The sequence below is a fragment of the Manis pentadactyla genome, chromosome 6, assembly GCF_030020395.1.
Source record: "Manis pentadactyla isolate mManPen7 chromosome 6, mManPen7.hap1, whole genome shotgun sequence".
NCBI lineage: Eukaryota > Metazoa > Chordata > Mammalia > Pholidota > Manidae > Manis > Manis pentadactyla.
The window spans coordinates 34,507,775-34,526,062 of NC_080024.1; the positions used below are offsets into that span (position 1 = coordinate 34,507,775).

General features: G+C 36.9%; 2 protein-coding genes across 6 annotated transcripts in view; one reads left to right on the plus strand and one right to left on the minus strand.

Moving 5' to 3' along the window:
- The window catches only part of ALS2 (alsin Rho guanine nucleotide exchange factor ALS2), a 74,820-nt gene that overhangs the window by 48,083 nt on the left and 8,449 nt on the right, over window positions 1-18,288 (plus strand). For 4 of the 5 annotated variants that reach the window (XM_036927970.2, XM_036927969.2, XM_036927971.2 and 1 more), the window contains 14 exons: window positions 1,126-1,257; window positions 1,642-1,770; window positions 2,146-2,216; window positions 2,619-2,685; window positions 3,571-3,773; window positions 3,887-3,952; window positions 4,999-5,097; window positions 5,705-5,869; window positions 6,982-7,093; window positions 7,301-7,378; window positions 12,111-12,244; window positions 13,153-13,320; window positions 16,676-16,793; window positions 17,569-17,726. In XM_036927970.2, the coding sequence (XP_036783865.2) occupies window positions 1,126-1,257; window positions 1,642-1,770; window positions 2,146-2,216; window positions 2,619-2,685; window positions 3,571-3,773; window positions 3,887-3,952; window positions 4,999-5,097; window positions 5,705-5,869; window positions 6,982-7,093; window positions 7,301-7,378; window positions 12,111-12,244; window positions 13,153-13,320; window positions 16,676-16,793; window positions 17,569-17,726 (1,700 nt within the window). The remainder of the gene's footprint in view (window positions 1-1,125; window positions 1,258-1,641; window positions 1,771-2,145; window positions 2,217-2,618; window positions 2,686-3,570; window positions 3,774-3,886; window positions 3,953-4,998; window positions 5,098-5,704; window positions 5,870-6,981; window positions 7,094-7,300; window positions 7,379-12,110; window positions 12,245-13,152; window positions 13,321-16,675; window positions 16,794-17,568; window positions 17,727-18,288) is intronic. The other variant, XM_036927972.2, reaches the window with a different exon arrangement.
- Window positions 9,187-10,619, minus strand: LOC130684069 (putative protein SSX8). Its single transcript, XM_057503691.1, has one exon. It carries the CDS (start codon window positions 10,270-10,272, stop codon window positions 9,841-9,843), a length of 432 nt encoding a protein of 143 aa, XP_057359674.1. The 5' UTR covers window positions 10,273-10,619; the 3' UTR covers window positions 9,187-9,840.

An 18,288-nucleotide genomic window follows, 5' to 3' on the forward strand; every position in this document is an offset into this window, starting at 1 on the left:
TAAAACATGGGAAACATATCTGTCACCATGAGCTTGGCTGTTTCCCAATACTAAAACTTTTTCAGCTGAGATCGGTGATAATATTAATGTGTGATTTTTGATCATGTGATTTTTGATAAATGTATGTAAAGTATCAACATTTGGAAGGTCTGCATAACTCAGCCAATATTTTCCAAATGTCTGATCCATGTGTTATAAAATCATGCATAGATAAAATATCTATGGAAGTATAAGATAGACCAGTGGCCTTAACAGCATACAAAAGTTCAATTCATGTAGTTTCAGATCTCACACTTCAACTACCCTCTAAGATTAAACTACCACTTAACAAGTTTTGGTTTAGTTTCAAAGAATATCTATAATTATGTGAATTGGCTATTAAAATTCTCTTCTCTTTTCCAACTATATAGGTTTTTTTTCAACTATATAGTTTTATAAAGCAAGATTTTCTTCATGTATTTTGACCAAACAACATATTGTTGCAGATTAAATACAGTAACAGAAGTGAAAATCCAGCTGTCATCTTTTAAGCCAAATAATAAGCAAGATTTGAAAAAACAATACATTTCTCACTAAACATTTTTTTGTATGGGAAAATATAGTTATTCTTTACTTAAAATATTAATGTATTTGAAGTGATTATAAAAGATTTTTAAATATCTCAACTTTATTTTCTAATATGGCAGATATCAACAGATATATCCACATAAGCAAAACAGAGGGATCCTGAGACCAAAATATTTGAGAATTTCTGCCCTCTCCTGAGTTTTCTGCTGCTCTCCTTCCCTGATAATTGCCAGTGTTTATTTCTCTCTCCTTTTGAGTGGTTCCTTTATTTCATATGTACCTGTATGTAGTAGAACTTTCTGGAACCTGTCATCTTTTTACTCAGCTCTGCTTGGTGTACCATGTCTGTTCTTAGGTTGGATTTCCTTCCTAAACTTAATACTGCTATATGCTATTTAAACATATAGCAGTGAATTCCAACAGCCAATCGAGCTGAGCATTACTTAATAAAAAACATCAGGAACCAGAGAAATGGAGTATCTAAACCATACTGAGGCTACAGATTCTAGATAATTGTTTGATATTCTTTTTTTTCTCTCCTGAATTATTGGCCTCCAGACATCTCCAGAATACCAGAAACTGCAGGATTCCAGTTCTTGTTATGAGTCTCTTGCTCTCCATCTCGGCAGGAAAAGGAAGGAAGCAGAGTACACACTGGGCTTCTGGAAGACCTTTCCTGGAAAAATGACGGTAAACCATGCCAATTGTCCTTCCCCCGCAGATAGCAGGCATATTTATAACAACTGTTACAATTTTCTCCATTCTACTTGTTTATGATGATAATGTTTTAATAATCTCATTCTAAGGGTGGTCTAAGGACCACAGAAATGGATGCTCTAAACAGCAACTCTCATTTCTAGGAATCCTCTTTAAACGCTTGTCTCACTTTTGTTTGTTCCTTATCTTCTTTTTAATCTTTGAGAGTGCTAATTTTATGAACTGTTTGGATCCCATCTATTAACACCAAACTAAGCTAAAACTAACCAGTGCCCTAAATGTGATATGTACCTTTTCATTTTCTCTCTGCATATTAAAATAATTTAGATTGTTTGATTTTTGTGTTATAAATTCCAGGATTCCTTGAGGAAGCCAGAACGTCGACTGCTGTGTGAGAGCAGTAACCGAGCCCTATGTTTACAGCATGCGGGGAGATTTTCTGTGAACTGGTTCATTCTCTTTAATGATGCCCTAGTCCATGCCCAGGTAGGCCAGATTCCTAACCTTAAAAAAGGCCCTGAAAGGAGGAATACTAATTTAATTAATTATATTATCATTTGTCAAAAATTACTGTGGTTTTGCTGAAACTATTGAGTAAAAGAATGTTTAGCTTGCATTGTGGTTTGGGTCAGATTTGGGGGAGCTTTTTAAGTTTCCACCTTGAAAATGAGAATCGGCCACATAAAGGAGTCCTTGCAGTAGAGATGATGAGAGCCATTGGCTTAGCTATGTTACGGGGACTATGTGGCTGAGATGGTGGCACCCACATGCACTTAACCATTTGGAAGGGGTTGTGCAACAGGGACTGCAGGGCCCACATGAGCTATCTCCAGCGTGCCTTTTTCATGTTCTGTGTTTCAGTTCTCCACACACCACGTTTTCCCTTTGGCAACGCTATGGGCAGAGCCACTTTCTGAAGAAGCTGGTGGTGTGTAAGTGTGCCCTCTTTCCCCCCAACTCTGATTGTCTCCCTCTGTTACCCAAGTTGTTTCCTTGGACATGACAAAAGCTCAGGAGGCTACCCCATTCTGCACAGTGAGGCTCACCCTCTCAACACGTAGGTAATAAAATGATCTGTTTGTGAAGACCATGACAGATCATGGTAAGGGGTGGGAGGGCTTCTCCACTGCTCACATCCTCACTGTTCAACACAGAGCAAAGGAACTCTGTGTCCTTTCTTTCTGCCACTTTGGGAGCCAAACCCACAGTACGACTGCATTTACATTTAACTGACTTCCACTCTTAAAAAAACAAGTTGCTTTTTATATTCAAGGATTGAAAGTGTAATGACAGGTTGTCACACCTCTTCGTGTTTATCCTTTTGAACATTTTAGGAATGGCTTAAAGATAACTACACCTGAGGAGCAATTCACGCTCATTTCATCAACACCCCAGGAAAAGGTTAGTCCATTGTGGTATTTTCTTACAATCTCTGGCCTTGCTAATTTCTGCCTCTTACAGCAATAAAGAAGAGATAAAAATTGCTACTGATTGGCTAATAACCCTTAATTATATCTGATAAAATTTCATTAGACCAAGACTATAGATTTTTGTTTTAGTTCTTTTTTCGTGTGATTTAATTTTAAACATATAGCAGTGAATTCCAACAGCCAATCGAGCTGAGCATTACTTAATAAAAAACATCAGGAACCAGAGAAATTAGTCACGCCAAAGTAAGCTAGCATGATTTAATGGGTGCTTGATGAGTTGTTGCCTTAAGCTTATTTTTGTCTTTTATTGATTTATTTTGTTATATAATCTATTGGTTTCATATACACAACACAGTGGTTCAACAGTTACCATATCATTAAATCTTAACTCCCTCTAGTGCATTTACTATCTGTCAACATAGAAAGATGTCATTGACTGTATTCTCCATGCTGTACTACCATCCCCATGACCAAATTATATTATGATTGAGAATTTTTGTGCCCCTTTATATCCCTCTCACCCTCTCCACCTACCAAACCCAACCCCTCCCCCATGATAACCTCTAGTCTCTTTTCAGTGTCTGTGAGTCTGCTGCTGTTTTGTTCATTCTGTTTTGCTTTGTTTCTATATTCCACAAATAAGTGAAATCATGGTATTTGTCTTTGTCCACCTGGCTTATTTCATTGAGCATAGTACCCTCTGGATCCACCCATGTTGTTGCAAATGGCAGGATTTCTCTTTTTTTTTATGTCTGAATAATATTCCATTCTGTATATGTACCACATCTTCTTTATCCATTCATCTACTGATGGACACTTAGGTTTAAACTTATTGACATTTACTTTTTGCTTTTAGACTAAGTGGCTACGGGCTATAAGCCAAGCTGTGGACCAGGCTTTGAGGGGGATGTCTGATCTTCCACCTTATGGAAGTGGCAGCAGTATTCAGAGGCAGGAACCTCCCATTTCACGCAGTGCCAAATACACTTTCTACAAGGATCCTCGCCTAAAGGATGCAACCTATGATGGACGCTGGCTTTCAGGGAAACCTCATGGCAGGTGAAAATGCTAAAGATGTATGCCTGGAGAGGGGATGGTAGTCAGTTAGTGAATAGGTGTTGATTATCTGAAACATTAATTCATGTGTATTATCCTTTTCTTATGTGTTCCAGAGGGGTTTTGAAGTGGCCAGATGGAAAGATGTATTCTGGCATGTTCAGAAATGGCTTGGAAGATGGGTAAGAAAATTATGTAGAACATGAGAGTGAATTCAACTTTGATCACAAATTACATTATTTTTGTGTTCAGTTATTTCAAAAGCAAATAGATTTTTGTTCTATATTTTAGAAAGGCATATACTGTGTTAGGGCTTATTAGGCAGATGTGTGAGCATGAAGAGAGCTAGGAATCTAGAATGCAGTCTTGATACCTAGAAAGAATCATTTAACCTAGATAGCCTTGTGATGTCAAGTTATACAGCCTTCCATATATTCAGATGGGACTGTTTTCTATCCATTTCTCTGTTGTGAAGACTGAAAACCTTGGTAATGTTGGTGGTGAGACTGTTGCAATAGTGGTGCTCTTTACACAAAGGATGCAGAAATTTTCCTGTCAGTAGTTTTAAGTCATCTTTAATTTCTGTGATATGCTAAAAGAAAGGTCTTCTAAGTGACATATTATTCTAATGGCATTCAAATGACATTATTTTTGTATAAGCTTGTCATGGCTTCTTTCCTAACCCTGTATAATTATTTACATAGTAAATTTATAGCAGTGAAGCATTTTGTATCATGTTAGAGAAGTAATTTATTTGACTATATAAAAAAGTTTGTTACGTAAATTAGGTAGGTGATTTTTTTCTGTGTGTGATTTTTATGATATTTTTAATCTCCTTTTAATAGAATTTTAGAGTGAGAAGAGACTTTAGATAATCTGATTTTACAGTATGTGGACTTACATCCCCTTATTGTACAGTATGTGGCCTTACTGAAGATGGTGCTGCTGATTGGGGCAGAGATAGGCCTAGGACACAGTTTTCTATTTTTCAGTAGACTTGGGATAAAACACCTAATCTGTCTGTGTAGGGGAGTTGAGGTCCCACTCTTCTAAGACTTCACAAAAAGCTTAGGTAGTGGATACAGCTTAAACCAAGACCCCATTTAAGCCTTTCTTCCTGGAGATTAATCTTTTTTTGGGTTCTCCTTGTTAAAATGTTTACAAATGACACATATAAAGGTAAATATGTCATAGATGGATCTTCTTATGTTTTTATTCTCCTTTGCAGGTATGGAGAATACAGAATCCCAAGCAAAGCATTGAACAAAGAAGACCATTATGTGGGCCATTGGAAAGAAGGAAGAATGTGTGGTCAAGGAATCTATAGGTAGTAACATTGGAAAGGTTGTTGGACTGGTGGTGTTTTTTCAAAGAATTCATGTAAACCTAAATGTTGGTATGTATAGTCAGAGTTCCCAAGGAGCAAAGTTTATTTACTTTTCTTATGCCTGAAATGGTCTACAGTGTTCTTTTAAAGATTAACCTCACATCTCTCACAAGAGGAAAATATTTATTATTTGTTCTTAAGCCATACAAACTTTATATATTGTACAAAACTACACAAACCTCATAAATCATAACTTTCTCATAGAGTCCCCTAAATGTCTTGCCTGTAAATTTATCTTACCTTATGTGACTCTAATATGGACAAAACTTGTCATTCTTTCCAAGATAATTTATTATTTCATTTTCCCATAAGAGACTAAATACATTTTTCCCATGTTAACACAGAGTATCACCCATAACATCTTTAGCTTCTTATCCCCAGTCATTCAGAAATCAGATTTTTTTTATTGGTGAAAAACAATCATATAAACAAATAAATATAGCTACCAGTTGAGACTTGAGTATAATTTTGAATTTCCTAAACTTTGGAAGAATGAGCATCAGAATCTAATGTGCTTGTGATCTTTATCCATTCTTTCTAACTACAGTTATGCCTCTGGCGAAGTGTTTGAAGGCTGTTTTCAAGATAACATGCGTCATGGTCATGGTCTCCTGCGAAGTGGAAAACTGACTTCCTCTTCTCCCAGTATGTTCATTGGCCAATGGGTAATGGATAAGAAAGCAGGATATGGTGTCTTTGATGATATCACTAGGTACAGTATTCTTCAGCTCCTAATCTCAGTTTAGTGTGAGAGGGTAAGGTTACTATACTTCTCCAAAAACAGTGATGAATTTATGAAGGTTGAGCGTCTTAATTTGACAGTATTGAGAAAACTTTTAATAAGAAGACAAAGTTGTCAGGCATCATTTTATCCTTTTGCTTATGAACCAAACAATAGGTAACTTCTTTGAAAGATCAGGATCATTAAAAATTAACACTGTACAAAGAAAAACCCTTAATACAATCAACAGATAATAGGAGTAAAAGTCTATGAAAAGTCTCTTTGGCGGTATGTAAATACCATAGGATGGTATCTAAACACCTACCTGTATACACCTTCCTGTTGGTTAGGGATTTGTTACCATGTCAACAACCCAGGAATCAAACTTAGTTAAATTTAGTCAACTAAACCTTGGGAAAGAATGTAGTTCTTTTGCCTCCATATTTGTTTGGTTTGGCCTGATTTACTTTTGGACTTAATATATACTCTTTTCCACCTAGTGTTTCTGTCTAAATGTGAGATTTTTAAAAATTTGCTGTTATTACTAAATTCCATGATTATTTAACAAGCAGTTTGTACTCATTTTGTCTTTTTAGTGGAGATTAGTAAGATTTCTCTGAGTTCAAGTAGGTGAAGAGTAAGCCTTTTATAATAAACCCCATTTCTTTCTCTTTCTCTCTTTTTTTTTTTTTTCAGTTAGGAAACTTTTGCTTAAGAATAAATTGTGCACAGGTTTGAGTCTGCCTATTGCATTTTGAATGAAATTATTCAGAGTTGAATTCTTGGCATTCTCTTTTTCAATAATGTAAAGTTATCAAGGAAATACATGGTTATGGACTTATACAGTATAAATACAGATCTATTTATATGCACAAAATATATATATCTATGTTGGGTAGACTACAATATTACATTCCTGAGAGTGCATTACTCTGAGTAAGATGTCTTTTGCTATCACATTATCCCATGTTCGAGGAGACAGTTAACCACTTAAAAAAAATGGAACTAAGAGTTATGCTTGATATCTCCTATGTGATAACTATTTTTTCTATGCCTCATCCTTATTATCATAGGTTTTTCATTTCTTTTCAATTTCTATGCAGGGGAGAAAAGTATATGGGAATGTGGCAAGATGATGTATGTCAAGGGAATGGTGTGGTAGTTACCCAGTTTGGATTATACTATGAAGGCAACTTTCACCTTAATAAAATGATGGTGAGTGAAATAACTTGCATGTAGTTAACTATTGACTTTTTAAAACTCTTAATGTCTTTATCTTTATAGTCATTTTATTAATGTTCTGCCTTAGTGCTGTTTTTCTTGTCTTTTAGATTATGTAAGGCTTTGGGGATATGGCTGCTTGTACTGTTAAGTTACTCTGCATTTTATGTGTTGTGATTTTTGTTTTGTTTCTTCACCTAGGGAAATGGGGTTTTACTTTCTGAAGATGATACTATCTATGAGGGAGAATTTTCAGATGACTGGACTCTTAGTGGAAAGGTTGGAAACTGACTTTCTTCTTTCTCTCTCTAGTATAATCTTTTATGGATTTTTTTCTTGACCTTTAAAAAAGCTATACCATAAAATTCACCTGTTCTAAGTGTACTTTTCCGTAATTTTTAGTAAATACACAATTGTGCAACCATCACCACAGTCCATTTTTCTATCATTTCCATCATCCAAAAAGATTTCTAGCACCATTTCCTACCCATTTGCTGTCACTTTCCATTCCCCATTCCCCAGACAACCCCTAATGCATATAATTACCCTGTAGATTGCCCTTTTCAGGTTCTTTCATATAAATGGAATTCTACAATATGTAGTCTCTTCTGTGTGGCTTTTTATACTTAGCATAATGTTTTTGAGGTTTTCCCATATTGTGTCATTCCTTTTTATTGCTAAATGGTGGTCCAAAACCACATTTTGTTATCCCTTCACCAGTTGATGGGCATTGAATGATTTCCAACTTTAGACTATTACGCATAATGCTGCTATAAAATTTTGAATACAACTTCTTGTATGAACATATGTTTTTATTTCTCGTGGGTAGATACCTAGGAGTGCAATGCTGGGTTGTATGGTAAATTGATGCTTAACATTATTATTAAACTGCCAAACTGTTTTCCCAAGTGGCTGTGTTATTTTACATTCTCATCATCACCATATGAAGATTCTAATTTCTTTACACTTTAGGCAGCAATTTTTATTCTGTTTTTCTCTTTGCCATTCTTGTGGATGTGAAGTTTTTTTAACTTACATTTCCCTAATGACTAATGACAGAGCATATTATCATGTGCTTATTAATGATTTATATATCTTCTTTGGTGAAATGTCTATTCAAATATTTTGACATTTTAAAAATTTGCTTGTTTCTAGTCTTACTGAATTGTAGGGATTCTTTACATATTCCAGAAACAAGTCCTGTATCAGATACAGGATTCACAAATTTTTTTTTCATTATGTGGCTTGTCTTTTTATTTTCCTCATAGTACCTTTTAAAGCACAGAAGTTTTTAATTTTAATGAAGTCCAATTTATCAAAACAATTTTATGAATCATACTTTTGATGTCTTATCTAGAAATTTTTGCCTAATTCAAGGTTACTAAGATTTTCTTCTAAAAGATTTATGGTTTTAGCTATTGTATTTTGGCATATGATTCATTTTGAGGTAACTTTTTGTGTATGGTGTGGGTTAAATGTCTAAACTGATCTTTTTGCATATGGGTATCCAACTGCCCAGCACCTTTTCCCATTGAATTTTCTTTAACACCTCTTTTGAAATTAATAAAAATAAACCATAAGGTGTGTTTATTTTTTGGACTCTGAATTATATTCCATTGTTCTATATGTCTCTCCCTATGCCAATACCATACTGTGTTGATTGCTGTAGATTTCTAGTGAGTTGTGATCAGTAACTGTAAGTCTTAATCATTTTGGCTATTCTGGATCCTTTGCCTTTCCATATAAATTTTAGGAGTAGATTATCAAAATCTGCCATAGAGCCTGCTGAGATTTTGATAGTGATTGTATTGAATCTGTAGAACAGTTTGGGGAAAAATTGGCATCTTAATAAGACTGAATCTTTCAATCCATGAACATGGAATGTCTCCATTTATTTAAGTCATCTTTAATTTCTATCAACAATGTTTTGTAGCTTTCAATGTGCATCTCTTGCATATCTTTGGTTAACTTTATTTCTAAGTATTTTTTTTATGTTATTGTAAAGAGATTTGTTTTCTGTATTTTTGGATTGTTCTTTTTTTTTTTTGCTTATTAACATTGTTTATTAAGTTAAACAAATAATGGGACTTTGTAGCATGGAGCACCTGCTGAACAGAAAACAAGATGAGGAGGCCTTTTCCAGGACATGTAGTGCAAAAAAGTAGGCAGGAGATGCTCATAATGGTACCGTCTGTGTGTATGTACATGCAGAGAAAAACAGCTGAAATCAGACTTCCCTCAGTAGTCACATCTGAGGTGGAGGGCAGGGCTGTTCTCTGCACAGAATACCTGACAGTACTTGTCTTCTAAGGCAGGTACGTGGATACATAGAAATATGCATTAGGTATAAGTCTCACTTATCAACAAAACTCTGATAATTAACAGATAGGCACATACTAAGAAAAACTGTGCTTAACTTTTCATCGTTGTAAACTCTTTCTTTCACTTGCTATACATCTGATGGCCAGGAGTTCACAGCCATGCTCATCCATGAAGAGCCACCAGGTTCTACTTCTTACCCTGGGCACTTTTCACATCCCTGAGGAGAGTCAGTAGTCTTCCTCGGGCTCACTGATCTCTTCATACACTATGGGGTCTTCCTTTCCCGCAGCCAGTGGGCCCAGATATTAGCCTTCTGGTTCTTGGATCCTATAGTGCTGTGGCTTTTATACTGATGACAACTCAAGTATGTGACTCTGGAAGCGATGATCTACTATCTTGAGTGGGGCTTGGTGAGCTCCTCAGCCAGCCTGGACCCAGGCCTGTCCAAGATCCATCCCCCCGCCTGGACCACACACTTGAATACAGCCAGGGGAGCCAGAGGAGGGGTTCCCAAAAAGCTTCCTCTTACTTGACGTCTTCATACTCTGTTGACCAGAGTTACTTGCGGCTTCCAGGAGGCTCAGCTGCTTCTCATCCTGCTCTGAGCCAAAAGTCACTGGTATAGGATTCCAGTCATGATTCTCCTCTGCTGGCTCCTTGGGCGTCTCCTTCAGATTCTGTATCTCTTGCACATTGGAAGCCCCCTCAGGAGGTTCATCTTCATTCTGTGAGGCCTGGTCTTTATCAGAATCATACCCACAGGGTTCTGTGGTCTCGTTTTTAGGACACATGAAAGGTGGCAAGGGGGCCCTGAGACCTCGACCAATCACGGCATCATAGTTTCTCTTCATATATAAATAGGTGATTTTCTCCGAGTATCAGCTTTGCCCATCTTCCTTAGAGAAGTATTTGGAAATATCCCTGAAGCCCTGGAATTAGGTTCTACTTTTCTCCATCCTGGGCTTACCTGTCTGAGTGAGGGCATGGGGGGAAGTCAGGTGACAACAGAGGGCTGGAGGTCTCTGGGGGAGGTATGAAGAACGACAGTTTTTCTGCGGACATGAGCAAAGAAGCCTTAAGCCTTTGAGGGGGGTCCAGTTTCTGTTACTTGTAGTTTGCGTGGAATTTGGCTGATCCTGAAGTAAAAATATAAAGATCCTTACTGGGGAAGCAGTGAAATGAGTGCAGTTTTACTAGTGGTTGGGGTTGGGGGAGGGCAGGGTGGATATGGAAGGAGGGGAGTGGGAGAAGGTTGAGGAGGGGAGCACAGGAGGTGGGAGAAGGTGTGAGGGAAGGTTGGCAGGGGGAGGCGGGAAGGCGAGATGGGCAGAGGAGGTGTAGGGGGTGTGGGGTGTGGGGGTGTGGGTGTGGAGGGCTGGGGGTGCGGTGGAGCCTGGATTGTTCGTTTTTATTTTATAAAAAATACAGTTGATTTTTGTATTTCTGTATCCTGAAACCTTGCTGAACTTATTTATTCTATAGGGTTTTTGTTTTGTTTTGTGTGTGTGTGTGTGTGTGTGTGTGTGTGTGTGTATTTTCTTGCATACAGGATCATGTTGTCTACAAATAAAGACAGTTTTACTTCTTCCTTTGCAGTCTGGAAGGCTTTTATTTCTTGTCTGAATGCACTGGCTAGCCTCTCCAGTAGAATGTTGAATAGAAGTGATAAGAGTGGACATCCTTGCCTTGTTCCCTATTTTAGGGGGAAAAGCATTAAATCATTCACCATTAAGTATGATTAAATGTTTTTTATAGTTAATCAGATATATAATTTTTATACTAAATCATTCCCCATTAAGTTAGCTAAACGTTTTTATAATCAGATATAGATGGTTCTTTTCCATTCCTAGTTTGTTGAATTTTTGATCATGAATGGGTTTTGAATAACATGATAAGATAACATGTCTGTTGAGATGATTATATGGCTCATTTGTTATTCAGTTTCCTTACTTCTAATTGGTCTGTTCAGATTTTCCATTTCTTCTTGAGTCAGTTTTGGTAATTTGGTTTCTTCTGGGAATTTTTCTGTATTATCTAGTCACCTAATTTGTTGGCATAAATTTCTCTTAGTATTCCCTTATAACCTTTTTAATTTATGTAAAGTTGGTGTAATACATGCTGTTTTATTCTTGATTTTGTAGTCTCATATCCTCTCTTTTTCTCCTTGATCAATCTAGTTAAATATTTGTCAGTTTTGTGTATCTTTTCAAAGAAAAACTTGTCATTTCATTTATTTTTATTTTTCTTACTCTCACTGATTTCTGCTCTAATGTTTATTATCTCTTTCCTTGTTGCTTTGGGTTTGGTTGACTTTTTTCTAATTTGTAAAGTGGAATTTTAAGTTACTGATCTGATATCTTTCTTATTTTCTAATATAGGCATTTATAACTATAAGTACGCTTCTAGGTACTGCTTTAGCAGCAGACCATAAATTTGAATAACTTGTGTTCATTTCATTCAGCTCGAAATATTTAACCAATTTTTCCCATGATTTTTTTTCTCCTATCCATGCATTATTTTCATATACTCTTTTTGCACATGCACAGGCACATACTTTTTTTTTCTTAAAAATTGGGGGACAGTAAAGAGTAAGTTAAAAAGAAAAATGTTAACCATTTAGTGTTTTTTTCTCCTGATGTTTTTAGTGGGAAATACTTCTAAATTCTAAATTTTCTCTAACTTTGCCTAGGGAATACTGACTATGCCAAATGGAGATTACATTGAAGGTTATTTTAGTGGAGAATGGGGATCTGGGATAAAAATCACTGGAACCTACTTCAAGCCTAGTCTGTATGAAAGTGATAAAGACAGACCCAAAGTTTTGTGAGTAACTAGGGTTAATTCTGGATTAATTATTGAATGTTTGGGGTTGTCTTGCTTTTATCAAACTGGTTAATCTTTTAAATGCAGAACAACTTTTCAAAGTCTTTTTTTGACCTTCGTGTAAAACTGTCCTTGACTTTCCAGCTGACACTACTATAGATAGCTAAATTTGTAGTCTTGGTTTAGATTATAGCCTTAGAGCATAGGTGTTTAATATAAAAGTTCTGTGTATGGGAATAATCTTACTGTTAATGGTTCAGGTATCCAAATTGATTGAAAGAGAGCATTCTTAAATGGAAGCCCTATACAACTTGATTTTGACAAGTAAAGACTAAACCTGTGTATATAACCAAGTGGAATAATAAATTCTACATATATGGAAAAAAAGGCAAAATCTAAGTGTCTAAGTGTTTTTTTTTACATGTATCTAGTCTCCCTTACTGTTTCCAGCTTTACCTTTGTTTTTGCATTTTGGTGGCATCTCAGATTCTTTGTCTGATTGGAGTTTGATATATTTTCTGTACCATGTTTATTGTTAGAGAATTTTTAGAGCCCAATATGTAGTTCATTTTACAATTCTCATTATCAGATGTGCAAAGCATAGAAAGAGTCTTTGTTTTAATTGGAACCAATTATACAAAATCAATTCTCTGGAAATGTAGAAAACAAAAGAGTCAGTCCTAATGTGCTTCATACTTAAAAATTCATGCACTTCAGCATCTGATAAACATTAAGTAGCTAAAAGCCATCACTTTAAAATTCTCATCCTGTGTTTTTAAAATAGAACCACTGTCCATCTAGGCAGTTCTGACAGAGAAGCATTCCCAGTTGTATTTAAGAAAGTTCCTGTTCTTCAGGATTTTTGCATAAAAGATGTGATTAATAGAAGCTTTCTGTGACTTTGTTAGCAGGAAACTAGGAATCCTGGCTGTGCCAGCTGATGAGAAGTGGAAAGCAGTGTTCGATGAATGCTGGCACCAGCTGGGCTGTGAGAACCCAGGTCAAGGAGAAGTTTGGAAAGCATGGGACAATATTGCTGTGGCCCTGACCACCAATTGGCGCCAACACAGAGACAGGTGAGTACATCCCTGTCCAGCATAGGGCAGAGTGTGGTAAGAAGATGAAACTTAAAAGCATTAAGTAGTCAAGGCTTGACACATTTACCACAATATAAAAATATAATTTAAAAGTCAGTGATATACTTCTGTTTCTAGGTAAGATGGATAAAACACACATCCCTTTATGTCCTACCAAACTCAGCTACAAAACCCAGAATACCTGACAACTGAAAAATAAATATCAGCTAGTGTATTGCAGAAGAACAATTGAATTCAGAGTGTCGCCAAACCAGTTAAAAGTTTACTGGTGTTTTTAACTTCAGTATCTTTCAGCCTGAAGTTGTAACCTGAAACATTGAAGTAAGCGCTGTCGTGTGGACAGTCTCAGAAAACACCCTCTGCTTCTGGCTCAAGGTGTGGAAAAGAGACTCCTAAAGTTCAGATAGAGTGGAGGGAATATGCTGGGCTTTCTGTCTCTCTTTTCTCCCCATTTTTTTCATGCTCCAGCGTCCTGGCACTTCTGTGGCCAGGAAGGCAATGGCACTTGTTAGAGCAGCCTTGAACAGGAAGCTTGCAAGTGCCAAAACTCCTGAGGGAGTGAAACCTTCTTCCCCTTTCGGTGGATCCACAGCCAAACCCCAGTGCTTTTTTGGCGTCTTTCTCTATCCTCCCACCACATGGCCCTAGATGTGGCACATTCATGGAAGTTGGCAGTGTCTGAGTAGGGAACCTCAGCAGGGATCCAGACAATTCCGGAGAGGTAATGGAGAGAGCGGAGCTCTGGGAAGCAACCTTTTAGAGTTGTCTGTGAGCTCCTGGGCTCACCCTAGACCTGCACAAGTATGGATTTGGTCCTAATTAGCATTCAAACACTTTGAGAACTGATCTAACAGATGGACTTCCACCAGGGCCCAGACTGACCAGTGAGTTGTACACTCACAGACTGACCCCAGTAGAACTGTAAAACCTTTGAGAAAGTAAACTGGCATGGAGACCACAGCCCACAGAAGGCTGAAACAAAAATATCAGCTGTTTCTGAGGTTCTTGAGATCACTTACATGTTCAGTGACTCACTAGAGGAGCTCACAAGACTCAAATACGTAGTCGTACTCACAGGTGAGTTATTCTTGCCACACAGTAAGGATCCACAGCCATTTCGTAAAGGAAGAAGACATAGGTAGAGTCTGGAGGAATCCAGGTGCAAACATCCCATGCTCTTTACCTTCTGTGATGGGTCAGAGTCCCCACTCTGCCCCCAGCAGTAAATGTAGTCACACATGTACAGTGTTTCTGCCTGGGAAGCCCAGTAGAGATTCAGTGGCCCGGGTTTTTACTTGGGACTGGTCATATAGGCACTGGTCATATGTGCTTCGCATCTACCAAAATTCCAGAGTCTCAGAAGAAAAGCAGATGTTCACCATAAATCACATTATTAGGATGGTCTCTGGACAGCAAAATACCTTTACCAGTTAGGGAATATTTCATATCAGTATAGACAACTTTTTAGAAGCTTAGTTCCCAGGTACCAGCCAAGGGCCAACTACACAAGCAGGTCCTTCTAAAGAAATAGTTTAAGCCTACTGTGTTTACACTGTTATGTATGTCAACATTGTCCACAAGATATAAACAAGACCCAGTGTGTCATAGTACTGAAAAATGTCCCTGATATAAACCAAGGTTTCTTGGCAATCAGAGAAGCACAAAAATCTAAACTCATTTGGGGGAAAGACCGTCAATAGAAGCACCCTTGATACAAATATTAAAATCAAAACTATATAAAAATCAAATCAAAATTTAGAACTGGAAAATAAAATAACCAAAATAAAACCACTGGGTAGGCTCAGTAGCAGAATAGAGATGAGAGCCAAAGAGTCAGTGAACTTGAAAATTGGTGAGTAGAAATTATCCAAATTGAATAACAATGAGAAAAAAAACATGGAAAAGAAAAAAAGGACCAGGAGAGTATAATATTTGTGTCCTTGGAATCTCAGAGAGGAGAAAAATTGTAGAGCTGAAAAAATATTTGAATAATCATTGAAAATGTCCCAAGTTTGGCAAAAGACATAAAGCTACAGATTCAAGAAGCTGAGCAAACCACATCGTGGAAGAAAAAACAGACATGTCTGTCAGTTTTAAATTGAAAGAGAAAATATTGAAAGCCAGTGCAGAAAAATGCTGCATTACATGAGGGAACCAGTGATTCAGATGTCTGCTATTTGTCATCTGTATCCTGAGGAGGCCAGAAGGAAGTGGAGCAGCAGGTCTGAGGCACCGAAAGAAAATCTACAGATGGACTTCTCCATTTTTTTTTCAGCTTCTATTTTTTCCTCTCCTCTCCTTTTCTCCTGCTTTTCTCTTCTCTATCTGCCTTTCTTCATATTTCCTTATTCTTACATGTGGCCAGTAACTCCCACAAATAGTGCCTAGTCTTTGGACCTAAAGAATTTAACAAATCCCTGTAGTGTAGGGCTTTGGTGGGGAGATTTGTTTATTTCTGTATTTGGGATAAATAGGGATTGACTATAGTGTTTCATTCATGAAGTTTATGGTTACCTTTTACTTTTTCTGTTAGAAGAAATGGAAACTCCCAGAATTGATTAGAGCTGTGGACTGGCCTTACTTGTGATGCAGATGGTCAGCCTTCACTGATAAGAGCCCATCAGTGTAGATGCTGAGACTTCAGCTTTCTAGTTACCCTTGGTTACAGGTTTGTTCTCAAGGAATGAGAATGAATGAACTTTTATATAAAACCACGTTGTTGCCACAAAGATCTTGTTTATCTAAAATAGTATGATAATAATAATGATTGTGCACCATTTCTATTTTCTAATTGGTTGTCATATAATAATAGAATGCCCTTACCAAAAATTCAGTTGATTACTAAGTATGTGTTTTATCTTAGCCTCTTCATTCAAAGCTTCCCTTTACCCATTCTGTGCTTACCTCACCACCTGTTGTGGAGTCCTCATTATTGCCTTACTTCTTGAGCTCATTTTCATTTCTTCCTTTGCCCTTTGATTTGTTGTCCTTTCTTCTTAGTGCTCCCTTTCCCTTCTATTCCATTTTTCTCTTGTCACTAACAAGTCTGTTACCAGTTTTCTCTTTAAGCTAACGTTACATATCTTCCAACACCGCAGAAGCACACTCTGCATTAATTGATTGTAGTTGGCATGAAGTAACATTAAATGCAGTTATGAATGAATGTTATGTAAACCCAACAGCAGGTCATTTACCAATCAGGAGTCAATTTGGGCCAAACACTGTGCTGGATATACCGTTTCACCCTTAGACAGTGACTGTTGCATGTGTACATTGCAATTATCTTTCTTTCTTGATGTGAAATACATAATAGGCTTTCTTTTCCCTTTTATAGTCCAGAGACACTGAGTCGTTCACAGACTCAGACACTAGAGAGTTTGGAATTTATTCCTCAGCATGTTGGTACCTTCTCTGTGGAGAAATATGATGACATCAAGAAATATTTAATAAAGGTAAACAGGAGTCAAAATTACACTGGTCTTGTAATTAATGATTCAACTACCGCAATATATCCTTCAAATCTGCTCACAGCTTATTGTTACCCTATCCTGTTTTGTTTTCTGAGTATTTCTTGTGTTAGTTCTCTGCTTACTAAAAGCACATTTCCAAATGAAGACTGCCCTATTATGATGATCGAACTTTTTCAGTTTTGTAAAGTGTTCAAGGGAGTTCTTGAGAACTAGGGTCAGAGTTTAAAATAGCTTTTTGTTGATAACATTAGCAAACTAGAGCTTGTATAAATAAAGCATGTGGCCCTCACCCCGTGGCCAGGTCCTCTTTACTTCCCTCTCAAACCCTGTAAGATCAGTTACAATTTAAAGTATGATGTGCATTGATATGGGGGTGCAGGAAGGGATTAAGAGAAATCAAGGGAACTGAGGAGTGACTGTTTCAGAGCATAATCAACTGCCATTATTTATTTTTCCCCAAGGTAACATTTTATATTTTTTTTGTGAAGTTTAAAGTATGTTACAACCTTCCTATTTTATGTCAGTATATCCAAAGCTATTTTCCCCAAATGTTAAAAGGATTCTTTAAGATTGGGAACCAACCCCTCCTCCATGTAATTTGGGTAGACTCAACACTTTGAGAAAAGTTAAAGTATTTGAATTTTCGTAGTCTAAAAGTTGACTCCTAACATTTTGAAAATTGTTTCTCATTTTTGAAACTGTTTGTTTCTGCTCTTAGTGCACATTGACTAACTTTGTTGATTCTCTTCCTGCTCAGGCTTGTGACACTCCCCTGCACCCCTTGGGCAGGCTCGTGGAGACACTGGTTGCAGTGTATAGAATGACGTATGTGGGTGTGGGAGCCAACCGCCGGTTACTGCAGGAGGCTGTAAAGGAGATTAAGTCCTACCTTAAGCGTATTTTCCAGCTGGTGAGGTAAGAGATCTTTTTGTTGAAGCCTACAGTGGATTACTAGTTTATATTAATGCCTCGATATCTTTCCCTTGAATCTAAAGATTAGCTTTGTGAAGAATCATTAATGTTTCTCTTTATCACAGAAATTATTCATCAAGAAAATGGTTTCATGCCACAGATTCTTAAATAGATTAGATAATTAAAGCATGTTTTTACTTCATGTTTATGGTATAAATCTTAAAAGAGATAAACCTTAGCCATTACTTGTTTCCTTTATGTCTTTTCTTACTTATTAAGTAGAATAGAAAGCTAAAATAAATTTGTGGGTTTTTTTAAAACTCTAATTCTGTTCTGAATTATAGTAGTCTTAATTGGATTTAATCTCTAGGCAAAATCATGTCTTTCAAACCTAACCACAGAGAAGTTCTTTCATCATTTTATCCATGAATGTGCAGGTCATGTCCTTTGACAGTATATTTGTTCATTCATTGAGTGTTTCCATGTGTTAGCCACATTCTAGGCCCCGGAGGAATTTATCAGTGGAAAAAAAAAAAATGCCTGTGTACTTTCATGTGGATACATT

Coding starts and splice junctions, on each gene's coding strand:
- LOC130684069 (XM_057503691.1), bottom strand. CDS start 10,272: ATGAAGAGAAACTATGATGCCGTGATTGGTCGAGGTCTCAGGGCCCCC.